Genomic DNA, 27,806 nt, shown 5'->3' with positions numbered 1-27,806 from the left:
AATACGTCATGGCATTTTAAGGTTTTAGTGTGATTTTTCTCTTATGACCAATATCAATGATGGATGTCTCCAATGCCCTACTTCAGAAATTTTATTTTATTCTTGTTAACATTTTGTTTCCTTTCATCTGAGGCTGAAAAATTTTAAAGTATTGAGAAGATATGACTTTAGCATTTTATCATCCTGTATAGATTTACAGTGATCTATATAGTCTCATATTTTGTTTTGGGGAAGCCCATATGGTTAACATGGAAAATATACTATTGATATATTTAAATGTCAATTATATTTTAGGTCATTTATGTTCAGTGGTGGTTTGTTCATGCTTTTCTTATGCTGGGTCTGTTACTGTCTATATCAATTAGGATGGAAATGCATCTTCTGTGATAATAATAGATTCCAGGAAGGAAAATATATGGAAATATCAACTGAAATAAAGATGTCTCATTCTTTTGCAGGTACCAGATGTAATCAGCAGCATAAGGCAGTTATCTAAAGCTGCCATGAAAGAAGATGCCAAAGCCAGCAAAGACAACGAGGATGCCTTTTACAACTCTCAGAAGTTCGAGGTCCTGTACTGCGGGAAGGTGACGGTAACCTACAAGAAGGCCCCGTCCAGCCTCATCGACGACTGCATTGAGAAGTTCTCGCTGCACGAACAGCAGCGCCTGCGCATCCAGGGTGGGCAGCGCAGCACAGATGCTGGCTATGAGCTGGGGGTGTTCGAGGCCGAGGTGCCCTCCTCACCCGCAGACATCCTGCTGGAGGAAGCGGGTGGCATGACCAAAACCCACCCTGCTTTACCGGCTGTCGCCAGCCAGCCTGTGCTGTCCAGCTCTCGGCTGTGTTTCCCTGAGCGGATTTTGGAAGATTGTGGTTTTGATGAACAGCAGGAGTTCCGGTCTCGGTGCAGCAGCGTCACGGGAGTCGTGCAAAACAAAGTTCATGAGAGCTGCCAAAAGCCACAGCCCCGAAGGAGACATGCCAGCGCTCCCAGCCATGTACAGCCCTCGGATTCGGAGAAGAACAGAACAATGCTGTTTCAGGTGCTGCCGCGCAGGGTGCTGGGGGTGTTTCTCCCTCCACTGCTGCACAGAGCAGTCCAGCCAGCTTCCACATCTTTTTAGTGTTATTTATTTATTTATTTATTTATACCAGGGTTATCACTGGGGCTTGGTGCTGGCACCATGAATCCACGGCTCCAGGCAGCCATTTTTCCCTTTTAAATTTTTTAAAAAAATTTATTTATTTATCTATTTATTTATTTATTTATTTATTGTACAGAGATAGTCAGAAATCGAGAGGGAAAGGGGAGATAAAGAGGCAGAGAGACAGACACCTTTAATAATGCTTCACGACTCACAAAGCTTTCCCTCTGCAGGTGGGAACCGGGGCCTCGAACCTGGGTCCTTATGTACTATAACGTGCGCTTAACCAGGTGCACCACCACCCGGCCTTTTCCTTTTTCTTCTTTTCTTTCATTCTTTCTTTCTTTCATTCTTTCTTTCTTTCTTTCTTTCTTTCTTTCTTTCTTCCTTCCTTCCTTCCTTCCTTCCTTCCTTCCTTCCTTCTTTCTTTTTTTCTACTTTATTATTACTTTTTTAAATTTGACAGGACAGAGAGAAATTGAAAGGGAAGGGGAGATAGAGAGGGAGAGAGAAAGACACCTGCAGACTTGCTTCACCGCTCAGGAAGCGCTTCGGCAGTCCTGCAGGTGGGGGATGTGGGAGTGAACCAGATCCTTGTGCAAGGTGATATGTGCACTTACTGGGTGTGCCACTGCCTAGCTCCTCCCACAGCTCTTTGCAGTGATCCACTTTTTAAGACCCCAGACCACTACTCCACCCACTCCCAAAGCAGATGAGGCAAGTGGGGAAAAGGAGAGAATAGGGAAAGGAAACAGACAGAGAACATGGGCTGTTGAGAAGTAAGGAATAGGGAAGAGAGGTGAGTAGAAGGAATTAAAAGAGCAGCATGGAAACTTCAGTGAAGAAGAAAAAAATGAGAACAGAGGTTTACACTTGCATCATCAACATTTGCCTTAGGCTGATTCTTGTATAAATATTGTAGTGGGCTAGGGAGTAAACATATTGGTTATACAAAAGGACTTTCATGCCTGAGGCATCAAAATTCCCAGGTTCAATCCTCAGCACCACCATAAACCAGAGCTTATCAGTGTTCTGGTTAAAAAAAAAAAAAGACATAGCAAAGCGGTCTATCTTTAAAGATATTAGAGGCAGGGTGATTAGACATGGAGGTGAGAGGCAATTTTCAAGAAAGGCGGAAAAAGGTCTAGAGACTCAGCAGTATATTTTCAGAGGAAAATACGGCACTTTACTCTGTCACATAAAGAGAAGGTTAAAGAAACGCCATTGGCCTGGTAATTTCCTAGTACAGCTATTGAAATAATTGGGTTCAATTCACGCTATGTTATTGGTGTAGAAGGTAATTCTGAATTCTAAAACGTAGTTTTTGAAGTGGTATGGGGTATAGAAATGTCAAGTTCCACTTAAAAGAACTTAATTTGTAACAGTGCCCTGTAGACAATCTTTAATTAATGCTTAGCTTGTGAGATTTGAGTTTTCCTGAAGGGGAAAAAAAAAAAAAAAAACACCATCATTTCATCCTGCTGTAAAGAACCTCTGCTTGAGAAGGAAATACCACCACATGCCTTGGTAAATACTTTCAAGTTTACCAAGAGCGTGATATTTGCTTTATCAGAAGTTAATGGGTCTTTGTTTTATTTTTAATAATTATTGGCATATCATCAGAATGCTTATAGCCTTTTCCATGTTAATTGTATTTATCTCTTAGAGCTATTAGATTTATTCTTTTTCTTAACTACAGTCCTTTTAATTTTTTTCTGCGTAGTAGATTATTTTAAAAGTTATTAATGACCTGTCCAATTTGCAAATATATCCTTTTGTTCATCCTTTGGGAGAACGAATGGTTATAAATTCAAACCAATTTTGGAAATCATGAGGTCAGGAATTGCCATTTTGGAAATAACAATAATTTCTTCTCTGAAAAAAATGGCTTCTTATATATATATATTTTATATTTATTTATTTTTTGAAATTTATTTTCCCTCTTGTTGCCCTTGTTGTTTTTCTTTTATTGTTGTTGATGATGATGTCATTCTTAGATAAGACAGAGAGAAATGGAGAGAGAGAGAGAGAGAGAAAGATAGACACCTGCAGACCTGCTTCACTGCCTGTGAAGTGATGCCCCTGCAGGTCGGGAACCAGGGGCTCGAACCGGGATCCTTATTCTGATCCTTGCGCTTTGCGCCAAGTGCACTTAACCCGCTGCACTACCACCTGACTCCCGACTTCTTATATTTTGTAAATGAATTTTTTTGGGCAAAGGAAAGGCATTTTTTGAGGCAGTGATATTGAAGTTAAAGTAGTGGGCGGAGAGAAGATAACTCAGCCAGTTAAGCACACTTTTATTTTATTTTATTGCTTCTAGGGTTACCTCTGGGGCTCGGTGCTTGCACTATAAATCTGCTGCTCCTGGAGGTCATCTTTATTCCCCCATTGTTGTTGTTGCTATTATTGTTGTTGGATAGGAGAGAGAGAAATCCAGAGAGGAGGGGAAGACAAAAGAGAGGAGAGAAGATAAACACCTGCAGACCTGCTTCACCACTTGTGAAGTGACCCCTCTACAGGTGGGGAGCCAGGGCTCGAACTGTGATCTTTGCACCTGTTCTTGCACTTCACACCAGTGCGCTACCACTTGACCCCCTCGAGCACACTTTTTTTTTTTTAATAAAATGCAAGTATTGACAAGACCATAGGATAAGAGGGGTACATTTCTACACAGTTCCCACCACCAGAACTCCGTATCCAATCCCCTCCCTTGAAAGCTTTCCTATTCTTTTCCCCAATGGGAGTATGGACCCAGGCACACATTCTAAAGGTGAATGAGGACTCAAGTTCAAACCCTTGGGACCACATGGAGTCACAGTGCATATCTGGTGGTAGGATATCTCTCCTCTCTCTGTCCATCCTGCTCTGTCTCTCCCTCTGAAAAGACCCTTTGAGTATTTTGGAATCATGCAGATAGAAAATTCGAGAAACCTTCCCACCCATAAACATATATACATATACGTATACGTATACGTATATGTATTGGATTGGCTGTTGTAGCACACTTGAATAAATTTTATAAGATACAGCATTTGAGGGAGTCGGGCGGTAGCGCAGTGGGTTAAGCGCAGGTGGCGAAAAGCACAAGGACTGGTATAAGGATCCCGGTAGGAGCTCCCAGCTCCCCATCTTCAGGGGAGTCGCTTCACAAGCAGTGAAACAGTTCTGCAGGTGTCTATCTGTCTTTCCCTCTCTCTGTCTTCCCCTCCTCTCTGCATTCTCTCGGTCCTATCCAACAACAATGACATCAGTAACAGCAACAATAATAGCTACAACAATAATGAAAAACAACAAGGACAACAACAGGGAAAATAAGTATAAAAAATAAATTTAAAAAGGATATAGCATTTGAACCTACATTATAGCTTGATGCTTAGTTGTTTAATAATACATTAGATCATTGTGAGCAGAAATTAACCTCAGTTTTCTTTTTTAAGGTTGGACGCTTTGAAATAAACCTTATCAGTCCAGACACTAAGTCAGTTGTGTTGGAAAAGAACTTTAAAGATATCTCTTCTTGTTCTCAGGTATGTATTGTAGAAGATCATAATATTTTCAACTAGATCTAGTTTATATATTAACCCCCCAAAACTAAACTCAAACTGTTTCAAAAATTAGTAGTTTCTTAAACTATAATTACTACCTTTATTTATTTATTTATTTATTTAAGAAAGGAGACATTAACAAAACCGTAGGATAGGAGGGGTACAACTCCACACAATTCCCACCACCCGATCTCCACTACTACCATTTTTTTGAAGTGGATTGTCTTAAGCAGGAATGCCTTGTGTTTGTGTCAGTGCCAATAACAAAATTTTGTCTGGTCCCTCAGTGTCATAGTTCATCCTCACTTTCATCAGCCTCCTCCTCATAGCGTCACTTCATCAAATTCCTGCCACTGCTGGGATTTTTGTGGTGGTGTGTTCTTTTGAAAAAAAACTTTCAGTTATGTTCCTTATGGGTATCTCTGAGTCATGCTTGCTCTTTACACCATATTAGATAGTAAAAGAACTAGTACTTTCAATTTCTAGTAATGCAAATGCTAAATTTTGAAAAGGTCTTGGTATACTTTTGTTCTCTTTATAATTCACAAAATGTGTATTTAAAATCTTCTGAAGTAATCAGTGTAGGTAAATGTGTGCAAGGTTATAATAACAGACATATACTGGTGTTCTGAGTATCATTGTCTTAAGTTAGAACGTTTCTCCAAAAGACAGATCTCCCTAAATACTAGGACTACCTAAATAGCAGAGCAAATATGTAAATTTTAATGTGGGGAGATTAGACATGAGCAGTATGCTGCCTGTGAGATAGCAAGGATAGTAGTTAGGCAGTCTTACATGCCTAAGGCTCCAAGAAAACAGGTTCAATTCCCAGCACTACCTTAGGTCAGAACTGAGCAGTGTGCCCTGGTAAAAACTAAAATCTCTCCCTCTCTCTCTCATTTGCTTTCTATTTGATTTGATTTTTTTTTATTTGATAGGAAAGAGATTGAGACGGAAGCATGAGTTACAGAGGGAGAGAGACACCTGCAGACCTGCTTCACCACTGGTGAAACTGCCTACTAATACATTTATTTTTTATTTGTTATTAATAGTACGATATAAGATTTTAAGATGACAGTGTGTAATTCCGCACCACCGAAGTTTTATATCCCCACCCTGCCAAAGATAACCACTATAGTTTCCACACATCTTACAAAGAGTTTGCTTGCATCTGTTTCGTTTGGATTTTTTTTTTTTTTTGGCAAGTTCATGTAAATCAAATCTCTGGATTCCATATATGAGTAAAACTATCTGGTAGATGACTTTCATCTTTTTACTTATTTTGCTAAGCATAGTGACCTCCATTTTAAGCATAATGACCTCCATTTTCATCTATTTTGTCCCACAGGACACAGTATCATATTTTTGATAACAGAGTAGTGTTCCATGGAATATATATCCCATAACTTTTTTTTTTTGCCTCCAGGTTTATTGCTGGGCCTTGCAGCTGGCAGTATAAATCCACCTTTTCTGAAAAACATCCCCCCTCACCTTTTTCCATTTTATTAGATAGAACAGAGAGAAACTGAGAGGGGAGGGGGAGATAAAGAGTGAGCGAGAAAGATAGACATGTGCATAACTGCTTCACCGCTTGTGAAGCATCCTGCTGCAGGTAGGGAGTGGGGGCTCAAACCTGGGTCCTTGCACGTAGTACTATGTGTGCTTAACCAGGAGCACCTCTCCCTCCCCCTATAACCTTAGCGCCCCCCCCCCCCCCATAACTTCCTTAGCTAGTCATCTGTTGATGGGCATTTAGGCTACTTCACTCTTTGGCTATTGTGAATAATGCAGCTATGAATTGGATAAATGTCCAAGAGTTTACTGAATAAATTATTAGGCAATAAGATAATTCTACATTTATTTGTTTAAGGACTATCCATAAAGTCTCCCAAAGGAGCTGTACTAGTTTACATTCCCATCAGCAATGTATCAGAGTTCTCTTTTGTCTACACCCTCTCCAACACCTGCCATTTCCTGGTTTGTTGATGTAAGCCATTCTCTCAGGTGTGAAATGGTATCTCAGTGTAGTTTTTTAAAAAAATTTATTTATGTAATAGAAATATTAACAAGACCATAAGGTAAGAGGGGTGTAATTCCACAAAATTCCCACCACCAGAACTCCGTATCCCATCCCATCCCCTGACAGCTTTCCTATTCTTTATCCCTCTGGGAGTATGGACCCAGGGTCATTATGGGGTGCAGAAGGTAGAAGGTCTGGCTTCTGTAATTGCTTCTCCCCTGAATATGGGCGTTGGCAGGTTCAGTGTAGTTTTGATTTGTATTTCTCTAATGATAAGAGAAATGGAACTTTTTTTTTTTTCATGTGTCTGTGGGCAATATGTATCTCTTCTTTAGAAAACTGTCTGTTTAGTTCTTTGACCCACTTTTTTATTAGGTTATTTTTGCTTCTTTCATATATCTGTACCAATTCTGTTTAGATGTTTGATGTCAGTTGCTTGTCTGATGCATGATGTGCAAATATCTTCTTCCATTTAATTGGTTGCCTGTTAATCCTTGTGAACTTTGCTTTTGATGTGTAGAAGCTCCTTAGTTTCATGTAATCCCATTTGTTTACTCTTGTTTTCATTTCCCATACCCAGGGGGTTGTGTCTCCAACTACATCTTTTATGTGAAAATTCTGCAACATTTTCTTCTATAAACTTTAGAGTTTCTGGCTGAATATCTAGACTTTTTTTTCCCAAAGTTTTATCCACTGAGCCACCTTCCGGACCACAACTAGAACTCTTTCTTTTTCATGCATGTCCTTGCTCTTGGGTATTATTTATTTATTTATTTATTTAATAAATATAAAGAAAACACTGACAAAAACGACACAATTCCCACGACCAGAACTCCTCATCCCCTCCACTCCCCCTATAACCCTCATATTCTTTATCCCTCTGGGAGTATGGACCCAGGGTCATTGTGGGATGTAGAAGGTAGAAGGTCTGGCTTCTGTAATTGCTTCCCCACTGAACATGGGCATTGACAGGTCGATCCATACTCCCAGCCTGCCTCTCTCTTTCCTTAGTGAGGTGGGGCTCTGGGGAAGTGGGACTCCGGGACACATTGGTGGGGTCGTCTGCCCAGGGAAGTCTGGTTGGCATCATGATAGCATCTGGAAACTGGTGATGGTGATTTGGTGGTTTCCTGAAGTCTTTCTAGTACTGCCTTGTTGCAGTCCCAGGTGGTCTCTCCTTTGGTATTCCTAGTTGATCCGGGTGAGGAGATGAGAGAAACACAGCTGCTGCTGCTCCGTAGCCCTGCCTCCAGAATTCTACCTGAGTATCTAGATTTTTAATCTATTTTGATTTGACTTTGGCATATGGTGTTAAATGGTAGTCTAGTTTCACTTTTCTTTTTTTAAATATGTATTTATTCCCTTTTGTTGCCCTTGTTGTTTTATTGTTGTAGTTATTATTGATGTTGCTGTTGTATAGACAGAGAGAAATGGAGAGAGGAGGGGAAGACAGAGAAGGGGAGAGAAAGACTCCTACAGACCTGTTTCATTGCTTATGAAGCGACTTCCCTGCAGTTGGGGAGCCAGGAGGTAGTTTTACTTTTCTACATGTGGCTGTTCAATTTTCCAGCACCATCTATTGAAGGAACTTTCTTTTTAAAATTTTTATTTATAAAATGGAAATATTGACAAGACTATAGGACAAGAGGGGTACATTTCCACATAGTTCTCACCACCAGAATTCCATATCCCATCTCCTCCCTTGAAACCTTTCCTGTTTTTTATCCTTCTTGGAGTATGGACTCAGGGTGATTATGGGGTGCAGAAGGTGGAAGGTCTGGCTTCTGTACTTGCTTTCCCGCTGAATATTGGTGTAGGCAGGTTGATCCATACTCCAAGCCTGTCTCTCTCTTTCCCTAGTGGGGAAGGGGTCTGGGGAAGCAGGGCTCCAGGACACATTGGTGGGGTCATCTGCCCAGAGAAATCATGTTGGCATCATGGTAGCATCTGGAACCTGGTGCCTGAAAAAAAGCATTAAGATATAAATCAGAAGAAATTGTTGACTAATCATGAACCTAAAGACAAGAATATTGCAGATGAAGACTTGGCGGGGGGGGGGGTCTCCATTTTGGATAAAGCTAGTATGTCTATTTTAGTTATATTCCAGAGGGCCCATGACTTTACTAATGTTTGTCTTTGCCTGACATCTAATATATAAGTGGATCCAAGTTGTTTTCTGGGGAGATGGTGTCATAGTTGAAAAAGGACTAGAAAACTGCATCGGGGAAGAGAGTAGCTCCCAAATATGGGAAAAGTATATACATATTGTTAATTGTAAAGCCCATCGATTGATCTGGATCCCATATTCACCACTGGAGCCTCTGCATCCCTGTAGGTCTGGGCTTGCATTCTGTGGTCACAGCTAGCAACATTCAAGGCTGCACTAATTTCAGGACCCATCTTCCTCAAGTGGTAGAGTATGTTTCCCAACCTCCCTTTGGAGAATGGAACAGTCCCTACCATTGTTGATCCTCATTAAAGGCAAGGTCCTATAGGGGCCCACAAAGGGTCTATTACGGTGTTCCTGATGGAGATGACCAATGACAGTGGAAAGAGGGATCTGTTAGATGTCTAGGCCCATCGTGTCTGTGTGAGAATCACTGGACTCCCTGACTAGGGCCCCAGGTGACGGGATAGCCTGGTAGTGACTGAAGAGACATTAAAATATGCCAGTCTCTTGCCCTTATTCAGCTTCTGTAGTCCTTACTTTGTTTGACAAGGTTAGCTTTGGAGTGATTGAGTGAAGTGTAATAGGAGCTAGGTGAGGAGGGCATCTAGGTCTATGTAGAAACTATTTGATTAGGTACTTTATGGTGTCTTCTTTAATTCTTTCTACTTGCTTGCTTCATTTATTGACTCACTGCGAACTATTACGCACATTTGCCTTAAGGTATATATTTTCCCCTAACTTATGGATGCATGTGTACATATGCCCTATCTCATGGCCCTGGTCTATATCTAAGTTTTGAGGCTTTGTTAGGAAGTGCACTACTCGTAATGGAATTAAGGAGTCCTATGAGCTAGGAAAGGTCTCGCCAGAGTAATGAAGCTGGAGGGTTGACATTCCACATCTGATGTGAAGAGACCTTCTTTACCACATTAAATGGTTTTGGCCCCTTTGTCACATATTAGGTAGATGTATATGTGTGGGCTCATTTCTGGCAGATTGATCCAGCCTCAATTTGGAGCATGTGGTGGTCCTTACCATTGTTGTTCTACATTGAAGGCAAGGTCCTGGAGAGGCCCACAGAGGGCTTATGATGACGTTCCTGATAGTGGAGAGAGGGATCTATTAAGGACCAAGGGATGGCATACCTGATTGAGTGCACATGTTACAATATGCAGGGCCCTGGGTTTATTTAAACTTATGGTCCCCGTCTACTATGGGAAAGCGTTGTGAGTGGTGAAGTAGTGCTGTAATTGTCTCTTTCTCTTTATTTTTCCCCTTCCCTCTCTATTTCTGACTGTCTCTACTCAATAGGTAAATAAAGAGAATTGAGAGAGAGAGAGAGAGAGAGAGAGAGAGAGAGAGAGAGATCTGTTAGATCTAGGTCCATCATATCTCAGTTTTTCTTCAGTGAGTTAAGAAGTCATAGTTATGTGGGAGAGGAGATTTTATCCTGAGTCACCAGGCAGGTTTAGGGCCTTGGATGTTAATATAGGGTTTCCTTGCTGTTGTTCCCACCTATGTGGGGTAACAGCATTGGAAACTTTAGAATTCACTGTTGTAAATTGGTGAATTTTTAGGTGATTTTTTTCCCCTAACAGTTGTTGTTTTAATGCAGATCCTAGAAGTGTTGTGCTTCAGCTGCCAATTTCCCAATTTGGCGCCAACCATCCCTGAGTAATGCCTTTTAGTCCCGGGAATGTCTCCTTTTCCCCTTTTCTGTCCAGGAGCCACAGGCGTTTGTATTTACCCGTGGCTTGGTGAGTTTCCGAAGAAATTATCCTGGTCATATTTTGTTGAGATTTCAGGCAATTTTCTGTTGCTTTTCCTAGTTGATTGGGGAGAGCAAATTGAGTCTGCTCCACGCCATAGCCTTGCCTCTAGAAGTCCCCAATACATTTACTTTTATCTTTGGCACTGGCATTTTCCTAAGTATGATGTTCAGAAAATTTTCCCTTTGACAATGACAAGAGTTTTGTGTACCACCTGGTAACTGTTCACTTTACGACAGCTAGTATACTTTTATTTCCATTCTTTGGTTTCAACATTTCCCATATTATATGGAGACATAAAATTATGTTTTGAAGATTTTTAAAAATTATAATAACTAAGAGAAAAACACCATCTGAACATAGGAAAATGTAAAGTTCTAAATTTCTTTTTTAAAATTATTTATGTTCCCTTTTGTTGCCCTTGGTGTTTTTTTTTTATTGTTGTAGTAGTTATTATTATTGTCGTTGATGATGCCATTGTTGTTGGATAGGACAGAGAGAAATGGAGAGAGGATGGGAAGACAGAGAGGGGGAGAGAAAGATAGACACCTGCAGAACTGTTTCACCACCTGTGAAGTGACTCCCCTGCAGGTGGGGAGCTGGGGGCTCGAACCTGGATCCTTATGCTGGTCCTTGTGCTTCACACCACGTGCGCTTAACCTGTTACGCTACCGCCCGACTCCCAAGTTATAAATTTCTATGTAATGACTTGCCAGGCACTGCACCCAAGATACAAAGTGTGTTCTCCTCCACCAAACTCCAGCATACAAACTATGTTCTCCATCGCTAAATTACTTCACTGACTCAATTTTTATATAATTTATTTTTTAAATCTTTTTATATTTATTTACTTATTTTCCCTTTTGTTGCCCTTGTTGTTTTTCATTGTTGTTGTAGTTATTATTGTTGTTATTGATGTTGTCACTGTTAGATAGGACAGAGAGAAATGGAGAGAGGAGGGGAAGACAGAGGGGGAGAGAAAGATAGACACCTGCAGACCTGCTTCACAAAGCGACTCCCCTGCAGGTGGGGAGCTGGGGGCTTGAACCAGGATCCTTGAGCCTGTCCTTGTGATTTATGCCACATGCTCTTAACCTTGAGGTGATTACGGGCAGCACAGAACATTATTTCATACTTAGTAGATTGTTTGAACTAAGATTGAAGCACAAATATGTCACTAATGGCTTTCTTTTCACCAGCAATTAGATGATTACAACGCAACTTTAACTTATAAAATAAAATGTTTAGTTTGCAAAATTATAAGATTACAGGGGCATAGTTTCATCCCTGTATTTCTGTGGTGTATGTCCCATTGTGTCCACCACTAAAGTTCTTGTGCACCCTTCCACCCCCCGATCCCTACCCCCAAACACTATAATTCTCTCAATATCTAAGACAGTTTGGCTTGTTTTTTTTTTTTCCCCTGGTTCATTTTCTTTAGTTAACTTCATTATATATGTATGTGAAGTCATCTGGTAGTTGTCTTTTGCTTCTTTACTTATTCCACTTAGCATAAACCACTCCAGGTCTGTCCAGTTTGTGCAGAACACCTTTAAATCTTTTGTCTTCTTGGACTTTCAAAGTACTGTGTTTGCTATGAAAATAACAATGTATATTATCTAATAATTGAGGTTTTTTTTTTTCAGGATGACCAAAACTCACAAATGATTCAGAATTTTTTTTTTTTAAGTGTAGTTAAGATTTTTAGTCTGTCTTCAAGTGATAGAATGGCTTGCAAATTTGGATTATTGACATCTGGGATGACTCTTTAGGATAGCAAGCATCCCTCTAATAGCTGTAATATTTATAGACACTCCTAGAGTGTCTATAAATAAGCAAACATTAGTAGTATTTTTAGGGAATTGCATGCCATTTAACCAGAGCACTTTGATTTATCACTTTTCTGCTTTTTCATATTCTTAGCATAATATTGGCAAGAGTAGGGCTTTATGTCAATCATCCAGTTTTTTATCCTGAGGAGGTGAAGAAATTGAAACTCCAGGACTTATAAAAATTGAGTGGCAGTTTCATTCCACGATATGACGGGTCTGAACATCACATTTTCCTTCCTGTGGCCCTGAACTAGAGTGTCTGTCAGGGGCCTGGCTGTGGTGCATCTGGTTGAGTGCACATGTTACAATTCATAGGGACTTGGGTTTTCACTTGCAGGGGAAAGCTTCACAAGTGGTGAAGCAGTACTGTAGATATCTTTCTGTCTCCCTCCCTGTCTCCCCATTCCTCTCAATTTTCTACTTCTAACCAGTAAGTAAATAACAATAATTAAAAAATTTTAAAAAGAGTCTGTATCAGAAACAACAGTCTGAATGAGTCTTACATAAAATCATTCAGTGTTTCAAAGGACTACTGTATGAGTTTACTATCATGTCATATTTCTGCTAAGAAGAAGTTAGGAGAGCCATGAAAATGTATTAATTTTGATTTCTGTGTTAGTTAAAAGGACATATTCCCATTGAAACTGTACTTCTTTTTAAATTTTTTTTTAAATTTATAAAATGGAAATGTTGACAATACTATAGGATAAGAGGGGTACAGTTCTACACAGTGCCCACCCCCAGAGCTCCATATCCAATCCCCTCCCTTTATAGCTTCCTTATTCTTTATCCCTCTGGGAGTATGGACCAGGATCATTGTGGGGTGCAGAAAGTGGAAAGTCTGGCTTCTGTAATTGCTTCCCCACTGAACATGAATGTTGGCAGGTCTATCCATACACCCAGCCTGTCTCTCTTTCCTTAGTAGGGCAAGGATGTGGGAGGCAGGGTTCCAAGACACATGCTGGGGTCCTCTGCCCAAGGAAGTCAGGTTGGCATCATAGTATCATCTGGAACCTGGTGGCAGAGTAATGAAGCTGAAGGGTTGACATTCCACACCTTACGTCTCTGGACACAGTCTGAAGTGAAGCATGCCAAGGTGGTACTGGTTGCATTGATTAGGTTGGGATCAGCAGATGCAGTATCAGTTGGTATGACTTGAGAGAAGCATGCAGGAAAGTGAGCCTCACCCTAGAGGTTCCGGGACTGGGATTTATAAAGGGGAAGTTTCTTGCTGTCATAGGATTTAACAAGGCAATACTTAGTTATAGCTGTAACTAAATTATTTGGCTACTGTATTAACTTTGAAAATCCCACTGTTAGGATTTACTGTATCATATAAGACCTCATCATAATTTGTCCTTTTTAATATATATATATACATATATATACATACATACATACATATAGCTATATTTTATAAAGTAACACCACCAGTTGCTTCTGTTCTCCCTGGTCTAAGTTTTTTGGAGACAATATTTCAAAGAGCAAATCATTATTAGAAATTTATTAACAATTAGCCCACTGTTAAAATTCAGTCTGTTTACCAATTTGAAGTCTTAAGTGCTTAGATTGAAGGAACATATACTCAGCCTATGGTCTGCGAATTATAAAGTTTGAGACATTCAATCAATTTTTCCTCTCTCACATGAAAAATTGTTCCATGTCACTGATTGTCAGAGAAAAGAAAATATAGACAACACTGAAATACCATCTCACTCCTTTGAGAATGTCATACATCAAAAATGACAGTAGCAACAAATGGTGGAGAGATTATGGGGACAAAGGAACCCTCCTACACTGCTGGTGGGAATGTAAATTGTTCCAACCTCTGTGGAGAGCAGTCTGGAGAACTCTGACAAGGCTAGAAATAGACCTCCCATATGATCCAGTAATTCCTCTCCTAAGGACTCCATAACACCCAACCAAAAAGATATATGTACACTTATGTTCATAGCAGCACAATTCATGATAGTTAAAACCTGGAAGCAACCCAGGTGTCCAACAACAGATGAGTGGCTGAGAAAGCTGTGGTATATATACACAATGGAATACTACTCAGCTATTAAGAACAATGATTCCACCTTCTTTGACCCATCTTGGGATGTAGCTAGAAAGAATTATGTTAAGTGAGAAAAGTCAGAAAGACAAAAATGAGTATGGGATGATCCCACTCATAAACAGAAGTTGAGAAGGAAGAACAGAAAGCGAAACTCAAAGCAGATTCTGACTGAGCTTGGAGTAGGACACCAAAGTAAAAACTCTGGGTGCAGGGTGAGGGTAGATGTTCAGCTTCACTGGGGATGACGTTGGGGTGGTGAGGGGGGACACAGACCTTTGGTGTTGGGAATGATGTTAATGTACACTCCTACTTACAGTCTCACAAATAACTATTTAATTAATATGAAACTGTACTTCTACCTCTCCAGGGTATAAAGCACGTAGATCACTTTGGCTTTATCTGTCGGGAGTCTCCAGAGCCTGGGCTGAACCAGTATATCTGTTATGTGTTCCAGTGTGCCAGCGAGTCCTTGGTGAGTGGTGTGATTGCTGGCTCTGTGCATCTGCTATGTATCCAGCTAATGGAAGATTCATTAGTTTGCAACCTAACCCTCACAAAATGGCTATCAGTCAGAAAAATAAGAGTTTTTTTTTACCCTTTGAATCAGCACCACGGTAGAAAAAGCAAAAACACATTGTCTTGCTGATGTCTAAGCCTAGTTACTTTATTGAGCTCAACAAATCCAGTCATGTTACCAAGCATATTTCTAAAAGATAGAAAATGACTAATAATAGAAAAGCTGTTGCTTTTTCCATTGCTCATAGAAGATACGGAAACCCTTTCTTTCTCTTAATTGCTATTACATGCTGATAATGATTATATCCACAGAGTAGAGAATGATTTTTTCCCTTTTATCTCATTAACCCTTGTGTACTTTGTTAAAATATTGTATTCTTTCCAACTACCTATTAATGAGGGGTGGGGAGAGAGCTTGAACCAAGAACTTCAGGAGTATGTCAGTCCTTTGCTCCACTACTGAGTTATTATTGCTCTAGCTCCTAAAAAAAACTTTCATTATTTTATTTTTAAAAACAAATTACTTATTTTAATGAGAGACAGAGATAGAGAGAAGGAAGTACACACACACACACACACACACACACACACACACACACACACACACACACGACACTGCTCAGCTCTGGCTTACAATGATGTGGTGCTAAGGATTGTACCTGGGACCTTGGGACCTAGGGTATATTAACATTGTGCTCTACTAAGTTGAGTTATTTTCCCTGGCCCTAAAATACTTTATTTTTATGAACTTACTTTAGATTTCATTTTATTTATTTGGAATTTTTAAAAATAAAAGTATATTGCTTTGCCTTTGTTTACAGTACTATAGGAATTTCGGGGGCACATCTGTTCATGTCAATATGAGTCTGTGTCTCACCGTAGCCACCACCAATGTCCTGGTGCCATCCACACTAACAAACTCATTCCCTTACCCTTCATTTGGAATTTGAAAGTCACATGTTTTATCTAACACTAATCCTGCACCCCTTTATTGGAACATTTGAGTTCAAGATGATTATGTGAGGTACAGTTGGAAATATAGTTGAATGACTAAAAATATCTTTCCATTTTTTTCACTTATAGGTTTCCTTATGTTATCTTCCCTAATCATTTTAAGACAACCCTTTATATAATATATATTCATCACATCATTTGAAGAGGAAAAGGTACTTTGGATGCATCCTCCCATAAACATTTTTCTCAGTGAGGCACACAGCACTTAGACACAGGCAAATAAAACCAGCTAACATTCTTCTGATTTCACTGGTGCACAAAACAAGCATTCCTGCTTAGTTCATGCCATCCATGTTCTGGGATTGGATGCTGAATTTGGGAATATGAAAAAAAAAAAAAAAAAAGGGAGTGAAGTAGGTCAAAGACATTGTTTGATTAGTGCTCTTTGGGTCTTGGTCTTTTTCTCTAAGGCATATAACACTTGAATACCAACAGTTTCATAAAGGGTTCTACTTCAGTTTTATTCTCACTCTAGATAGTTAAACATACTAATTGAATATACTGTTGATATTCAGGTGACAGTTATATTCAGTTAAGGACTGAAAGTAGAAATTTGGGAGATCTTATGTGAATAATAGCATATATGACATAGTAACTTTATATAGTAGAACAATACTGTATAAGGTAACATCTAACAGGTATAGGAATGGATGATCACCCATCAAGAGAAAGTGAAATTTTATGAGAACCAATGGAACAAAATTGGAAAGTGCCAACTACTCTACCATTCACGTCTTACCTTCCACCCATCTCCTGTTTGGCTCAACCCTCACTCCTTCTCTCTATCCTTCCTCCTATCTGACACTGATCTTCCATGTTCTGGATCCCTTACTCTCCCACATTCCCCAAATTTGACATATGCCCCATATTTAATTTGGCGACTTGATTTTGCCAACTTCCCAACTTAGAAAGCATAATGTTTATTTTTCCCTTCCATATCTATTTTTCTAACCAAAACTCCTTTTCACTTGAAGATAGAAATGCACTTATAATCATTTCTCCCCTCCCCCTCTGCTACCAAATTCTGGAATTCATCTTTCCATTGACTATTGAGTTAGTGTCCTCATTAGTGTCCCCACCATTAGTTTAAACTGCCATTTGCCTACTGCCCTTAATATTCTGTGGTTTTATTTTCCACAAAACATCTGCATAAGAACTCAGTTTATGCCTCTTAGTTTACCTAATACAACAGACTGACCCTCCCCGTACTTCTTCAGTCTTTAGTCCCCTCACGCTTGAGTGATGATCTGTGCACATGCTGTTCCATCTCCTCAGCTGTTGGTAGGTCAGGCTGCAGAGATGTGTGTGGAGATTGGTATACTGTTGCTTTTATTTGGTTTTCTGCTGAAGCAGCAGATGGTTTGTGCATGGACTCCTCTAGGTGTGTGACCTCAGCTCACAGAAATGTGGAAGAAATTGAGAGGATCCTGTTATCTGTATGGAGTGAGGAGTCTGCCCTGTTAGAGGGGGCTTAAGCCAGGGCTTTGCTTTTCTAGTGTCAGGTGAGGAAAGTGAATCATAAGTTTCAAAGATCCACCATGCTCCTAAACAACAATATTTTGCTTTGCATTCTGTAGCTGTTTTCCTCTTCTCTGATAGCTTTGTAAAAAATATTTATTTATTCCCTTTTGTTGCCCTCATTGTAGTTATTGTTGTTGTTATTGATGTCGCCGTTGTTGGAGAGGACAGAGAGAAATGGAGAGAGGAGGGGAAGACAGAGAGGGGGAGAGAAAGATAGACACCTGCAGACCTACTTCACTGCTTGTGAAGTGACTCCCCTGCAGGTGGGGAGCCGGGGGCTCGAACCTGGATCCTTAGGCCGGTCCTTGCGCTTGGCGCCATGTGCACTTAACCTGCTGTGCTACTGCCCGACTCCCTATCTCTGATAGCTTTTATGTAGCTTTTTATATAGCTTTTATACCACATAAAAGCAGGTGTGGCTTTGGTCTACTGTGACTAGAATCGTCTCCCCTTGTTTTCTCTTTTTAAAAATTTTATTTATTTATTTATTTATTTATTATTGGATAGAGACAGAGAGAAATTGAGAGGGGAGGGGAAAATAGAAAGGAGAGACACATAAAGACACCTGAAGCCCTGCTTTCACCGCTTGTGAAGGTTCCCCCCTGCGGGTGGGACCAGAGGCTTGAACCTGGGTCCTTGTGCACTGTTATGTATGCTCTTAACCAGGTGTGCCGCTGCCTGCCCTTCCTTATTTTCTCTATGTAGCTTTTTCTTTTTTAAATTTGCCATCAGAGTTATCACTGGGTCTCAGTCATTGGATAGTGAATCCATAACTCCTGACAGGTATTCCTCCCCTGTCCTCTTTCTTTTATTTGATAGAACAGAGAGAAATTGAGAGGAAAGAGGGAGATAGAGAAGAAAAGTGAGACACCTACATACAGTATTGCTTTACCACTCGTGAAGCTTCCCCCCCAGCAGGGGGGGCCAGGGGCTTGAACCCAGGTCCTAAACAAGGTAATATGCACTCAGTGGGTGAACCCCCACTCACTCTCCTTTTAATGTGTATTTTTATGATATAGTTGAAATTCCACTCTCTCTTTCTCAGGATTGAGTCCTTTAGTGCTAAGCTATGGATGCTATTGCTATACATTGTTCCCAGGCTTCTAACAGTCCCTATAAAATTCCGTGTTTATTTTTTGGCATAAGTTTTTGCCCCATTAACCTCTAAATCCCACAAGGCCAACACCATTTGGTTTTGTTTTAAATAACTTCACATTGAGAAAACATTGGGTTATAGCTTTCTTCATCTAAGCTTCAGGTGATGGTGACTAACTCTGATACTCTACATCACCATCAAAAGTCTAGTTTTTGTCTGCCACCATGCAGTTAAAATTTTACCCAATTTACTATCCTCACCTTCATCTATGTCCCTACCTGCATTTATCTCCTGGTGTTTCTAGGATCAAAATGTCTGTTATGTGTGTTTTGAGTGATTAAGTGTGCTATTCTAAATTCCAGGCAATCATTTTCTTGGTGCAAGTTAATCTGTAATTACTGGATAACCTGCACTAAAAGGGAGACTGGGCAAAATAGTCCTGTTGTTAACCTCTTTTACAGGTCCTGTTTTGCTTGTAGGTTTTAGTATTTTCAATTTACCCTCATGAATGTACAATGAGTTTTGTAAACAGGGAGTCAGAATAGCAGGTCTGGGAATGTTTTTCCACCTTAACCTCTGTGACTAAGGCAACAGACTAGACTGGCTGAGAATGTTTTTCTGTTAGATGGACACTGTGTCACAATCTTAGTTTTGGCAATGTTAGTCTTAAGGACAGGCTCAAGCTAGAACTTTGAGTTTTTTTTTTTTTTTTTTTTTACTTTTATCAGTAAGCTCTTATTAGGTAGGGGATGCATCAGAGCTGCAAGCTGGAAGAAATAAAGTTGAGAAACGGGCAAACAGGACAAAAATGGAAGTCAATTTAATATTCTAAATCTAAACAATGTTAGGATTATGTGGCTTGGTAGTTCTGTATGACATGGTATTGAAAAACCTCACATGCTGACATGTCTTTTCTGAGGAATGAATAACCTGTATTTTCTTTTGCCTCTATAGCAACTCCTATGATACATTAGTATTCTGATATACAACAGTGGAACTTTAAGTGCTCAGGATTCCTGCATTCAGTCCTTCCTTTGTAAATTCTAAATAGGGATGTTATTTCAGCTTTCTCCATCAATAACTTAAATTAAGGTGAAAAGTGGAGGTTACTACTATTCTTTATAGACAAGGTGCAATTAAGGGCAGACACAGTATCCAGGGAAAGTATAACTGGGGAGAAAAAAAAGTCCCAGGCTTCCCAAGACTAAATTTTGTATCAGGCTAACAGTTCATGAAATAATCAGGGTAGTGGAAGTGTTGATAGAAGAAGGCATGAAATTCAGGGCATTATCTAGTCTTGGTTATTCTCAAATTAGATTGATAGCAATTCTAACAGTGAAACAAGCTGAGACGGGTAGATATGGGAGAAGAGATAAATTTAGGGTTGGGATCTGCAGTTTTAATGATGAGGAGAAGTCACCGATGTGACAGAGAAGAGCAATAATTTAGGATGTGTTTCTCATCTGAATAAAAATTGAAGTAATTGATATCATTTAGGCTTAGAGACAAAAGTATAGGATGTTGCCTTTGGTATATGAATGGCTATATGAGAATTTATACACAGCTTGGGGAATTGGTTTAAAAAAAAAAACAAACCCTAACAAATACGGATAACACTTTAATATGTGAGTCAGTTGCCACTGAAATAGTCCATTGCCTTGTTGACAATTATTTTTAAAAATATTGATTTCATTCATTTATTTTTTTAAATTATATTTTCCCAGAGACTAGATTGTCTCCTAAAAGTTTTCTGCTGATTCTTTGACTTATTCTAAATGTACCAAAGTCCTAATTTTGATATATAATGTTTGCTAGCTTTATCTTTATTATGAATTTTATCTTTATTTAATAAGTTTATTTATTTATTATTGGATAGAGACAGAGAGAGGGGGGAGATAGAAAGGGAAACAGACAGGGCTGGGGAGACAACATGATGGTTATACAAAACGCTTTCATGCCTGAGGCTCTCAAGTCCCAAGTTCAATCCCCAGCACCATCATAAGCCAGAGTTGAGCAGTGCTCTGGTTGCTCTCTGTGTGTTTATCTTTCTCTCTGTGACTCTCTGTCATTATAAGTAAATAAATTTTAAAAAGAAATGAAGGAAGACATACAGAAGGAAAGAAAAGAGAAAGAGCCAGAGAGACTCCTGGAGCCCTACTTCACTGCTCATGAAGCTTTCCCCCTGCAGGAGTGGTCCAGGGGCTTGAACCCACATCTTTGCTCATTGTAATGTGTGTGCTTAACCAGGTGCCCCCTCGCCTATCCCCCTATTAAATACATGTTTTCACTGGGGATTTTATTATTTATTTATGGACAAAAAGGCAGAGATAGACAGAGAAGAGAGAAAGGAGAAGTGAGGGGAAGGAGGAGACCATAGCACCAAAGATTCTTTTTTAGTGCGTTGGGGGCTCAACCCTGAGCCATGCTCACAGTAAAACAGCGCACTATCCTGGTGAGCTATTTTGACAGCCCTTCACTGGAAACCTTAATTTACCTGATGGTAATACTAAGGACATTTTAGTTTGGTTTGCATAAGATTATCTTTGCCTACTCCTTTACTTCTAACCTTCTGACACAACCTGTAATTATCATATAAATCTAAACTAAAGCAAATCATTCCAATTTCATCTATTTTGTCTTGAAGGACACAATCTTTTTTTAAATTGCAGAGTAGTATTCCATTGTCTGTCATATCTGCATATTTTCATTTATGTCTTTTATTAGTTTATTTTTGGTTTACAACAATTTAAGATTACAGGGCATAGTAGTGGGTTAGACTTTAATTATAATACAAACCTGTAGGTGTGAAATTATTCATAAGCCTTTTTTTAATGTTGTTACTGTAGTAAGACAGAACTAGGTAATGAGTAGCTACTTAGTAGTTTTTTGTTTTTTTTTTCTTTTTGCCTCCAGAGTTATTGCTGGGGCTCAGTGTCTGCACCATGAATCCACTGCTCCTGGAGGCCATTTTTCTCCCTTTTGTTGCCCTTGTTGTGGTTATTATTGTTATTGTTGATGCTGTTCGTTGTTGGATAGGACAGAGAGAAATGGAGAGTGGAGGGGAAGACAGAGAGGGGGAGAGAAAGACAGACACCTGCAGACCTGCTTCACCGCCTGTGCAGCTACTCCCCTACAGGTGGGAAGCCGGGGGCTCAAATCCGTCGGTCCTTGCACTTTGCACCACGTGTGCTTAAACTGCTGTGCCACCACCTGGCCCCCAATAGTTTATTTCTTAAGGTTTTATTCTTCCAATACGATATAAATAAATAAATAAAGTCTATCAAGATACCTCATACTTTCAAATTTAGGTGTAGATTATTTCTATATGTCTGGGAGATGGCTCACACTTTACCGCTTACCATGAGGGAAAATTCTAGTTCAAATGCTCAGTTCAGCTCCTTGGACACCAAAAAAAAAAAAAATTATCCTTGGGAGTAGTGGAAACATGCAAGTAAATCCTGGAGGTAAATCAATAAATAAAAATTTGGTCTTAAATCAGACCATAGGGGAAGGAGGAAAAGAATCTTTTTAAAAAGTGGGGTGGGGGATTTATGAAGCATGCTAATTGGTTCAGAATGCCAAAGATAGCTCAGAGCAGGACCTAGGTGCTCCATCCACAGCACATATATATTAATTTCCACCAGGGTTATCACTGTGCCTTGGTGCTGGTATTACAAGTCCACTGCTTCTATGGTCATTTTTTTGCCCTTTTCCTTTCTATTTTATCAGATAGGACCAAGAGAAATTGAGAAGGGAGGGGGAGATAGAGGAGAGAGAAAAAGATAGACACCTGCAGACCTGCTTCACTACCAGTGAAGCACCTCCCCTGGAGGTGGGGGGCTGTAACTCAAACCTGGGTCCTTGTACATGGTAAAATGTGTACTCAGCCAAGTGCTCTATTACCTCCCTGTTCCTTCATGCAGGTTTTAAACTTTGATCTCAATTCCATACAGTGGGGGAGAATGGGAGATAAAGACAGGGCCTGAAATCTCTTGAATAATGATGAGGATGAGTTATTGGTTTACCTCAAAGTCAGAGGGGAGAGGTGAAGATTAGATTCTAGATTCCTGACTGAGTCATTGGAAAAATAAGAAAGGGGGGGAAAAAAGGTTGTAGTTTTCACTCTGTTGGCTTAATAGGAGACCCAGCTGTGTCTCAGACAACATGTCAGAATTTCTACCTGTCTCAAATCAGAAGTGAAACAATATTAAATTGGAAGCCATAGAGATTAGATTAGCAACCTTGATAGAATATCACCATCATTATTTGCGTTGAATTTATGTCCACTTCGAACTTTGCTTAACTATATGCTTTGTTTTCATTTTAAGAATAGTACCCAGTAGATACCTATAAAACAAGTGATTGTTATTTTTTAAAAAAATACATCTTTCTCTATATATTTCAGACAAAGCTTTGACTTTATTGGCTAAATCATTTAGATAAATTTATTAGATAAACTACTTATTTAAAAATAAATCGAGAGGAAGGAGGAGGTAGGGAGAGAGAAAGACACCTGCAGCACTGCTTCACCACTCGCAAAGCTTTCCTTTTACAGGTGGGGACTGGGGCTAGAACTCTGGTCCTTGTGCATTGTAACGTGTCCACTCAACCAGGTGCACCACTACCCCTAGATAAACTATTTAAATAAAGCTCTGGTTGACTATCAGTTTAATCATAATAGCACAGTACTCAGCTGCATAAAAATTAGCATCCAAGTAACAAAGAAGTATTCTATTACACAAAGTAAAATGGTGTTACTTCATTTCAGTGGTCAATTATATAGTTGAAGGGCTAACTGTAAGGCTTAATATTTTCTTTCTTGTACCCTGTAGTCATTAAAATTCCATTGTTTGTTACTTAAGTAAAGACTCTTTTGGCTACTGGGATTTTAATGTGCTACCATGAAAGCAAACTTTTCTGACTCCAGTTTTGTTTCTTCTTGCAGGTTGATGAGGTAATGCTAACTTTGAAGCAGGCATTCAGTACAGCTGCTGCCCTGCAGAGTGCCAAGACCCAGGTTAAGCTGTGCGAGGCCTGCCCAATGCACTCTTTACATAAGCTCTGTGAACGCATTGAAGGTACAGTAAAACTTGGCCTTCGCAAAATTTGCTTTGGCACATGGGGAGTGAGAAAGTTGCTACTGTCCTTGAATGGTTCTTTGTTTTTAGTTAAATAAGAGCCTAAAAGATGGTTTCTTTTTCTTTTTTTCTCTTGTCTTGTCAAATATGTGCTGTCAGTCTTCTTGGATGCTTGGCTTTCTCTCTCTCTGTTTCATTTTTATTAATTATTCTAAAGGCAGAATCAAAGGTGGGCTTTATTATTTCCCACAATTCTTAAAACTGCTATGTACATAGTGGGAACTGACCAAATATTTGAGAGTGAATGGAAAGAAGCAGAATCATCTTACAATGTTGAATCTTTATTTAAGTGTTACTTTTCTCTTTTCCCATTTCATAAATTGTTCTTTTTCCCTTAAGGTTCCAGTGAAAAATGAGACATATGAAGGGCATGTGAAAATGTTAGAAATAATAAACCTGTTACTTTAAAGCAGAATTAAAAAAAATCTCTTGAGGAGTGGGAAAGAGGATAAGAGAAGCAACTTTGGTTTTTTTTCCCCTTCTCATTGCCTCACTAACAAAACAAACAAACAAAAAAGGTTGATACCAGGCAAGAAGCTAGGCACTTGGGCTACTGAAATGATTGAGATGTAGACAGTGCCTTCAAATAGTTTCTAGTCTAGTCTAGAGGAGAGAGTAGGCTTATGAACAAGTTATGACAGGTGGTATGAATGTAGGCTCCAGGACCAAACCAGAGAATGGTCTTGTCATTGTAATATGAAGATTGTGATTTCTGTTGATCCAGCAATAGGTTCTACAAATACAGGACAAAATTATGGTGAATAGCAGTGTTTCGTGAATAGTCACTCAACTCGGTGGTCAAGTACCATTTCAATGTAACATTTCGATTGAAAGATTTCAAGTTACAAAACACATGCAAAATATTTGCAAAAATTGAACACTTTTTGGTATATAGTAAAGGGAGCATTAGAAATCTGTGGAGGAAAAATTGAATTATGCAGGAATGGTATTTGATCCATGTATTATCAATAGGGAGAAAGATTCTCTTCCCTTAGTTTTTTATTCATGATGTACAAGATTATAAGATAACAGGGGGTGAGTCCCACAACACACACACCACCAAAATTTTGTTCCTCCAACTCTTTGACAATAGTCATCATAGTTCTCTCAAAGTAACAAGTAATATATTTAAAATCATTAAAAAAAAGTTCTTATGTTCTTGAGGAAGAAGAACCTTTATTAATCAGGAAAACTATTAAAGGCATTGACAGATCTGACTTTATTAAAATTCCTTATTTTTATATAACAGTACTTACTCACTTAGAATTTAAATGATAGTCAGCAAATGAGAGCAAATTGGGCTCCTTTAATTTGTAAGAACTCATTATTTCATAAGAAAAAGATAAAACCACTAGGAAAAATTATGCAAGACATATTTAAAAACACACCTCTGAAAAGGAAATTATAAAGTCCTGGGAGTAAATAAATAAATAAAAATTTAGACTTATGTAGACTTATTTTCCTAAAGCCTTGGAGAACACCTTCGGAAATGATTTGCTCCCTTCCTTCGGCATTAGGTGATGAGAGCAAAAGAAGGGTCAGTGCTCTGATGGTGAGAATTAAGTAACAGCAATAGTACATATTCTTCTTTCAGATTCACTCAGTTCTAGGCATACTTTTGCCAGAATCATTTTCCTCTAAGTAAGAGAATAATGCGAATTCTAACTTATTTCATGGTTAGATGCCAAATATAAAGCAGAAAGAAAGGCTATAGTTGATCAAACACAAATTAATAACTAGAAAGTTAGTAAACAAGATATTATTTTTTTTATTTCCTCCGTTTTTATTGGTGGTTTACAAGATGATAAAATTACAGGGGTAAAGTTTCTTACCATATCCATCGCCAAAGTTCTGCTGCCCCCATTATGTGCCAGTAACTGCTGTAATTCTCACATTTTAGAAACCTTTTGCAGTTTGAGTATTTTTTCTCATAAGTCCATTAGTTTCAACTCTCTACATTTTACATATGAGCAAAACCATCCGGTAGTTGTCTTTCTTTTTTTTTTTTTTTTTTTTCCCTCCAGGGTTATTGCTGGGCTCGGTGCCTGCACCATGAATCCACCGCTCTTGGAGGCCATTTTTCCCCCTTTTGTTGCCCTTGTTGTTGTAGCCTCGTTGTGGTTATTATTATTGCCATTGTTGACGCTATTCGTTGTTGGATAGGACAGAGAGAAATGGAGAGAGGAGGGGAAGACAGAGGGGGAGAGAAAGATAGACACCTGCAGACCTGCTTCACCGCCTGTGAAGCGACTCCCCTGCAGGTGGGGAGCCGGGGGCTCGAACCGGGATCCTTACGCCGGTCCTTGAGGTTTGCGCCACATGTGCTTAACCCACTGCGCCACCGCCCGACCCCCCGGTAGTTGTCTTTCTTCTCATAGCAAGCAAGATATTTAAAAGTATTCAGATACTTGGGTTTCATATCATGTCAGAATTACTGTGTTTCTGTTTCTCTATTTGGCTGCATAAATAAATTCTACTTTTATTGAATAAAAGAGTAGAACTGAATCCTAGTTATCTATGCCTCTGTTAAATGAAATCTATCATTTATATTGAGAGAAGTACCACAGGCATGTTCATGGATACCAAAATAGATCAAGGAGATAGTTTGCAAGGGGAACTTCATCTCTTAAGGGCCAAGTCTCAGAATTGAAAGTAAAGTGATCATGATCGTGAAGATCATGGAGATGGAGTGATTATCCTTAACCTTGTTTTCCCCTCACTAACGTGCATAGAGAATAAACACGTGCTTGCATGTCATTATGTGTAAATCACTGACCAGTGATTCCAAGTTGGGAGAAAAAGCTAAGTCAATTAGGGTTTTAATGTTTGATGTAGACAGAAACATTCATCTTTGAGGAGATTCAACTGCCTAGGAACAATCTGCAGTATATTAGCTTCATTTTGATCTCTGGAGCAATAATCTGTTTAATGCTTAGCCTCATTATTATTTTTTTTCCTTAGGTCTCTATCCCCCCAGAGCCAAGCTGGTGATACAGAGGCATCTTTCATCGCTGACAGATAATGAACAAGCAGACATCTTTGAACGAGTACAGGTAACATTATTTGTAACCCTTCCAAATAAAATAGAAGGAATAAGAAGTGGATCCTGTTGAGCTCCCATTTCATTCCTCTACCTCCAGTTTTATTTTATATATATTTTTAAACCAGAGTACTGCTCACCTCTAGCATATGGTGTTGCCAAGGGTTGAATTTGGAATCTCAAAGCCTCCTCCTATTCCTCTATCTGAAGGAAAGCAGTATGTGCTACTATACTTCTGTGTCTAAGAACATTTGAGCTCTTAGCTTTACCTATGTGTGTTTACCAGACTGACAAAACCAAGTGAGAATAAAATAAGATGAAAGAAGCTGCATTGTATGCTCTTCCCTTGTTCAACAGAAAATGAAGCCAATCAGTGACCAAGAGGAAAATGAACTCGTTATTTTACATCTGAGGCAACTGTGTGAAGCCAAGCAGAAGACACACGTTCACATTGGAGAAGGCCCATTGGTGAGATGCTTTCTCCTTGACTTAGTTTTGTCTATATACTTAGTCAGAATGGCATAGAGGATATGAAGGAGTTTCTTTCCTTTATGTTCTAATTTTTATTAGGGCTAAAGTCCTAGCAGGCTTTCCACTTTCAGCTCCCAACCTCTTTGGCATTCGAAGAGTTTTTAAAGGAACTCTGAGCAGACATTGGCACATTGAGATAAAGTGATGGTTTTAAAAACATTAAAGCACTTGTGGTTTGAGTACAAAACCATTATGGACATACATTTTTTTTAGTTATACTAATCCATTACTTCAGATTTTAAATAGACATTTCATTTATTTAATCTGTAGATAGAGAAAGAAGTCAAGTGGGAAGAGAGTGATAGAAAGGGAGAGAGAGAGACCTGCAACTGCTTCATTGCATCCAGGTGTGCCACCTGCCAGCCCCTGTTCAGACTTGTATTAACAGTTTATTCAAGATTATG

General features: G+C 39.3%; 1 protein-coding gene across 5 annotated transcripts in view; it reads left to right on the top strand.

Moving 5' to 3' along the window:
- Positions 1 to 27,806, top strand: part of TBC1D4 (TBC1 domain family member 4) — a 234,128-nt gene that overhangs the window by 146,383 nt on the left and 59,939 nt on the right. For 4 of the 5 annotated variants that reach the window (XM_060191524.1, XM_007531954.3, XM_007531953.3 and 1 more), the window contains exons 2-7: positions 459 to 1,046; positions 4,589 to 4,678; positions 14,914 to 15,018; positions 23,639 to 23,771; positions 26,793 to 26,884; positions 27,229 to 27,339. In XM_060191524.1, coding sequence (XP_060047507.1) covers positions 459 to 1,046; positions 4,589 to 4,678; positions 14,914 to 15,018; positions 23,639 to 23,771; positions 26,793 to 26,884; positions 27,229 to 27,339 — 1,119 coding nt within the window. The remainder of the gene's footprint in view (positions 1 to 458; positions 1,047 to 4,588; positions 4,679 to 14,913; positions 15,019 to 23,638; positions 23,772 to 26,792; positions 26,885 to 27,228; positions 27,340 to 27,806) is intronic. The other variant, XM_060191523.1, reaches the window with a different exon arrangement.

This window comes from Erinaceus europaeus, chromosome 5 (assembly GCF_950295315.1).
Source record: "Erinaceus europaeus chromosome 5, mEriEur2.1, whole genome shotgun sequence".
In the NCBI taxonomy this organism is placed as follows: Eukaryota; Metazoa; Chordata; class Mammalia; order Eulipotyphla; family Erinaceidae; genus Erinaceus; species Erinaceus europaeus.
This window is presented reverse-complemented; position numbering and strand designations above follow the sequence as displayed.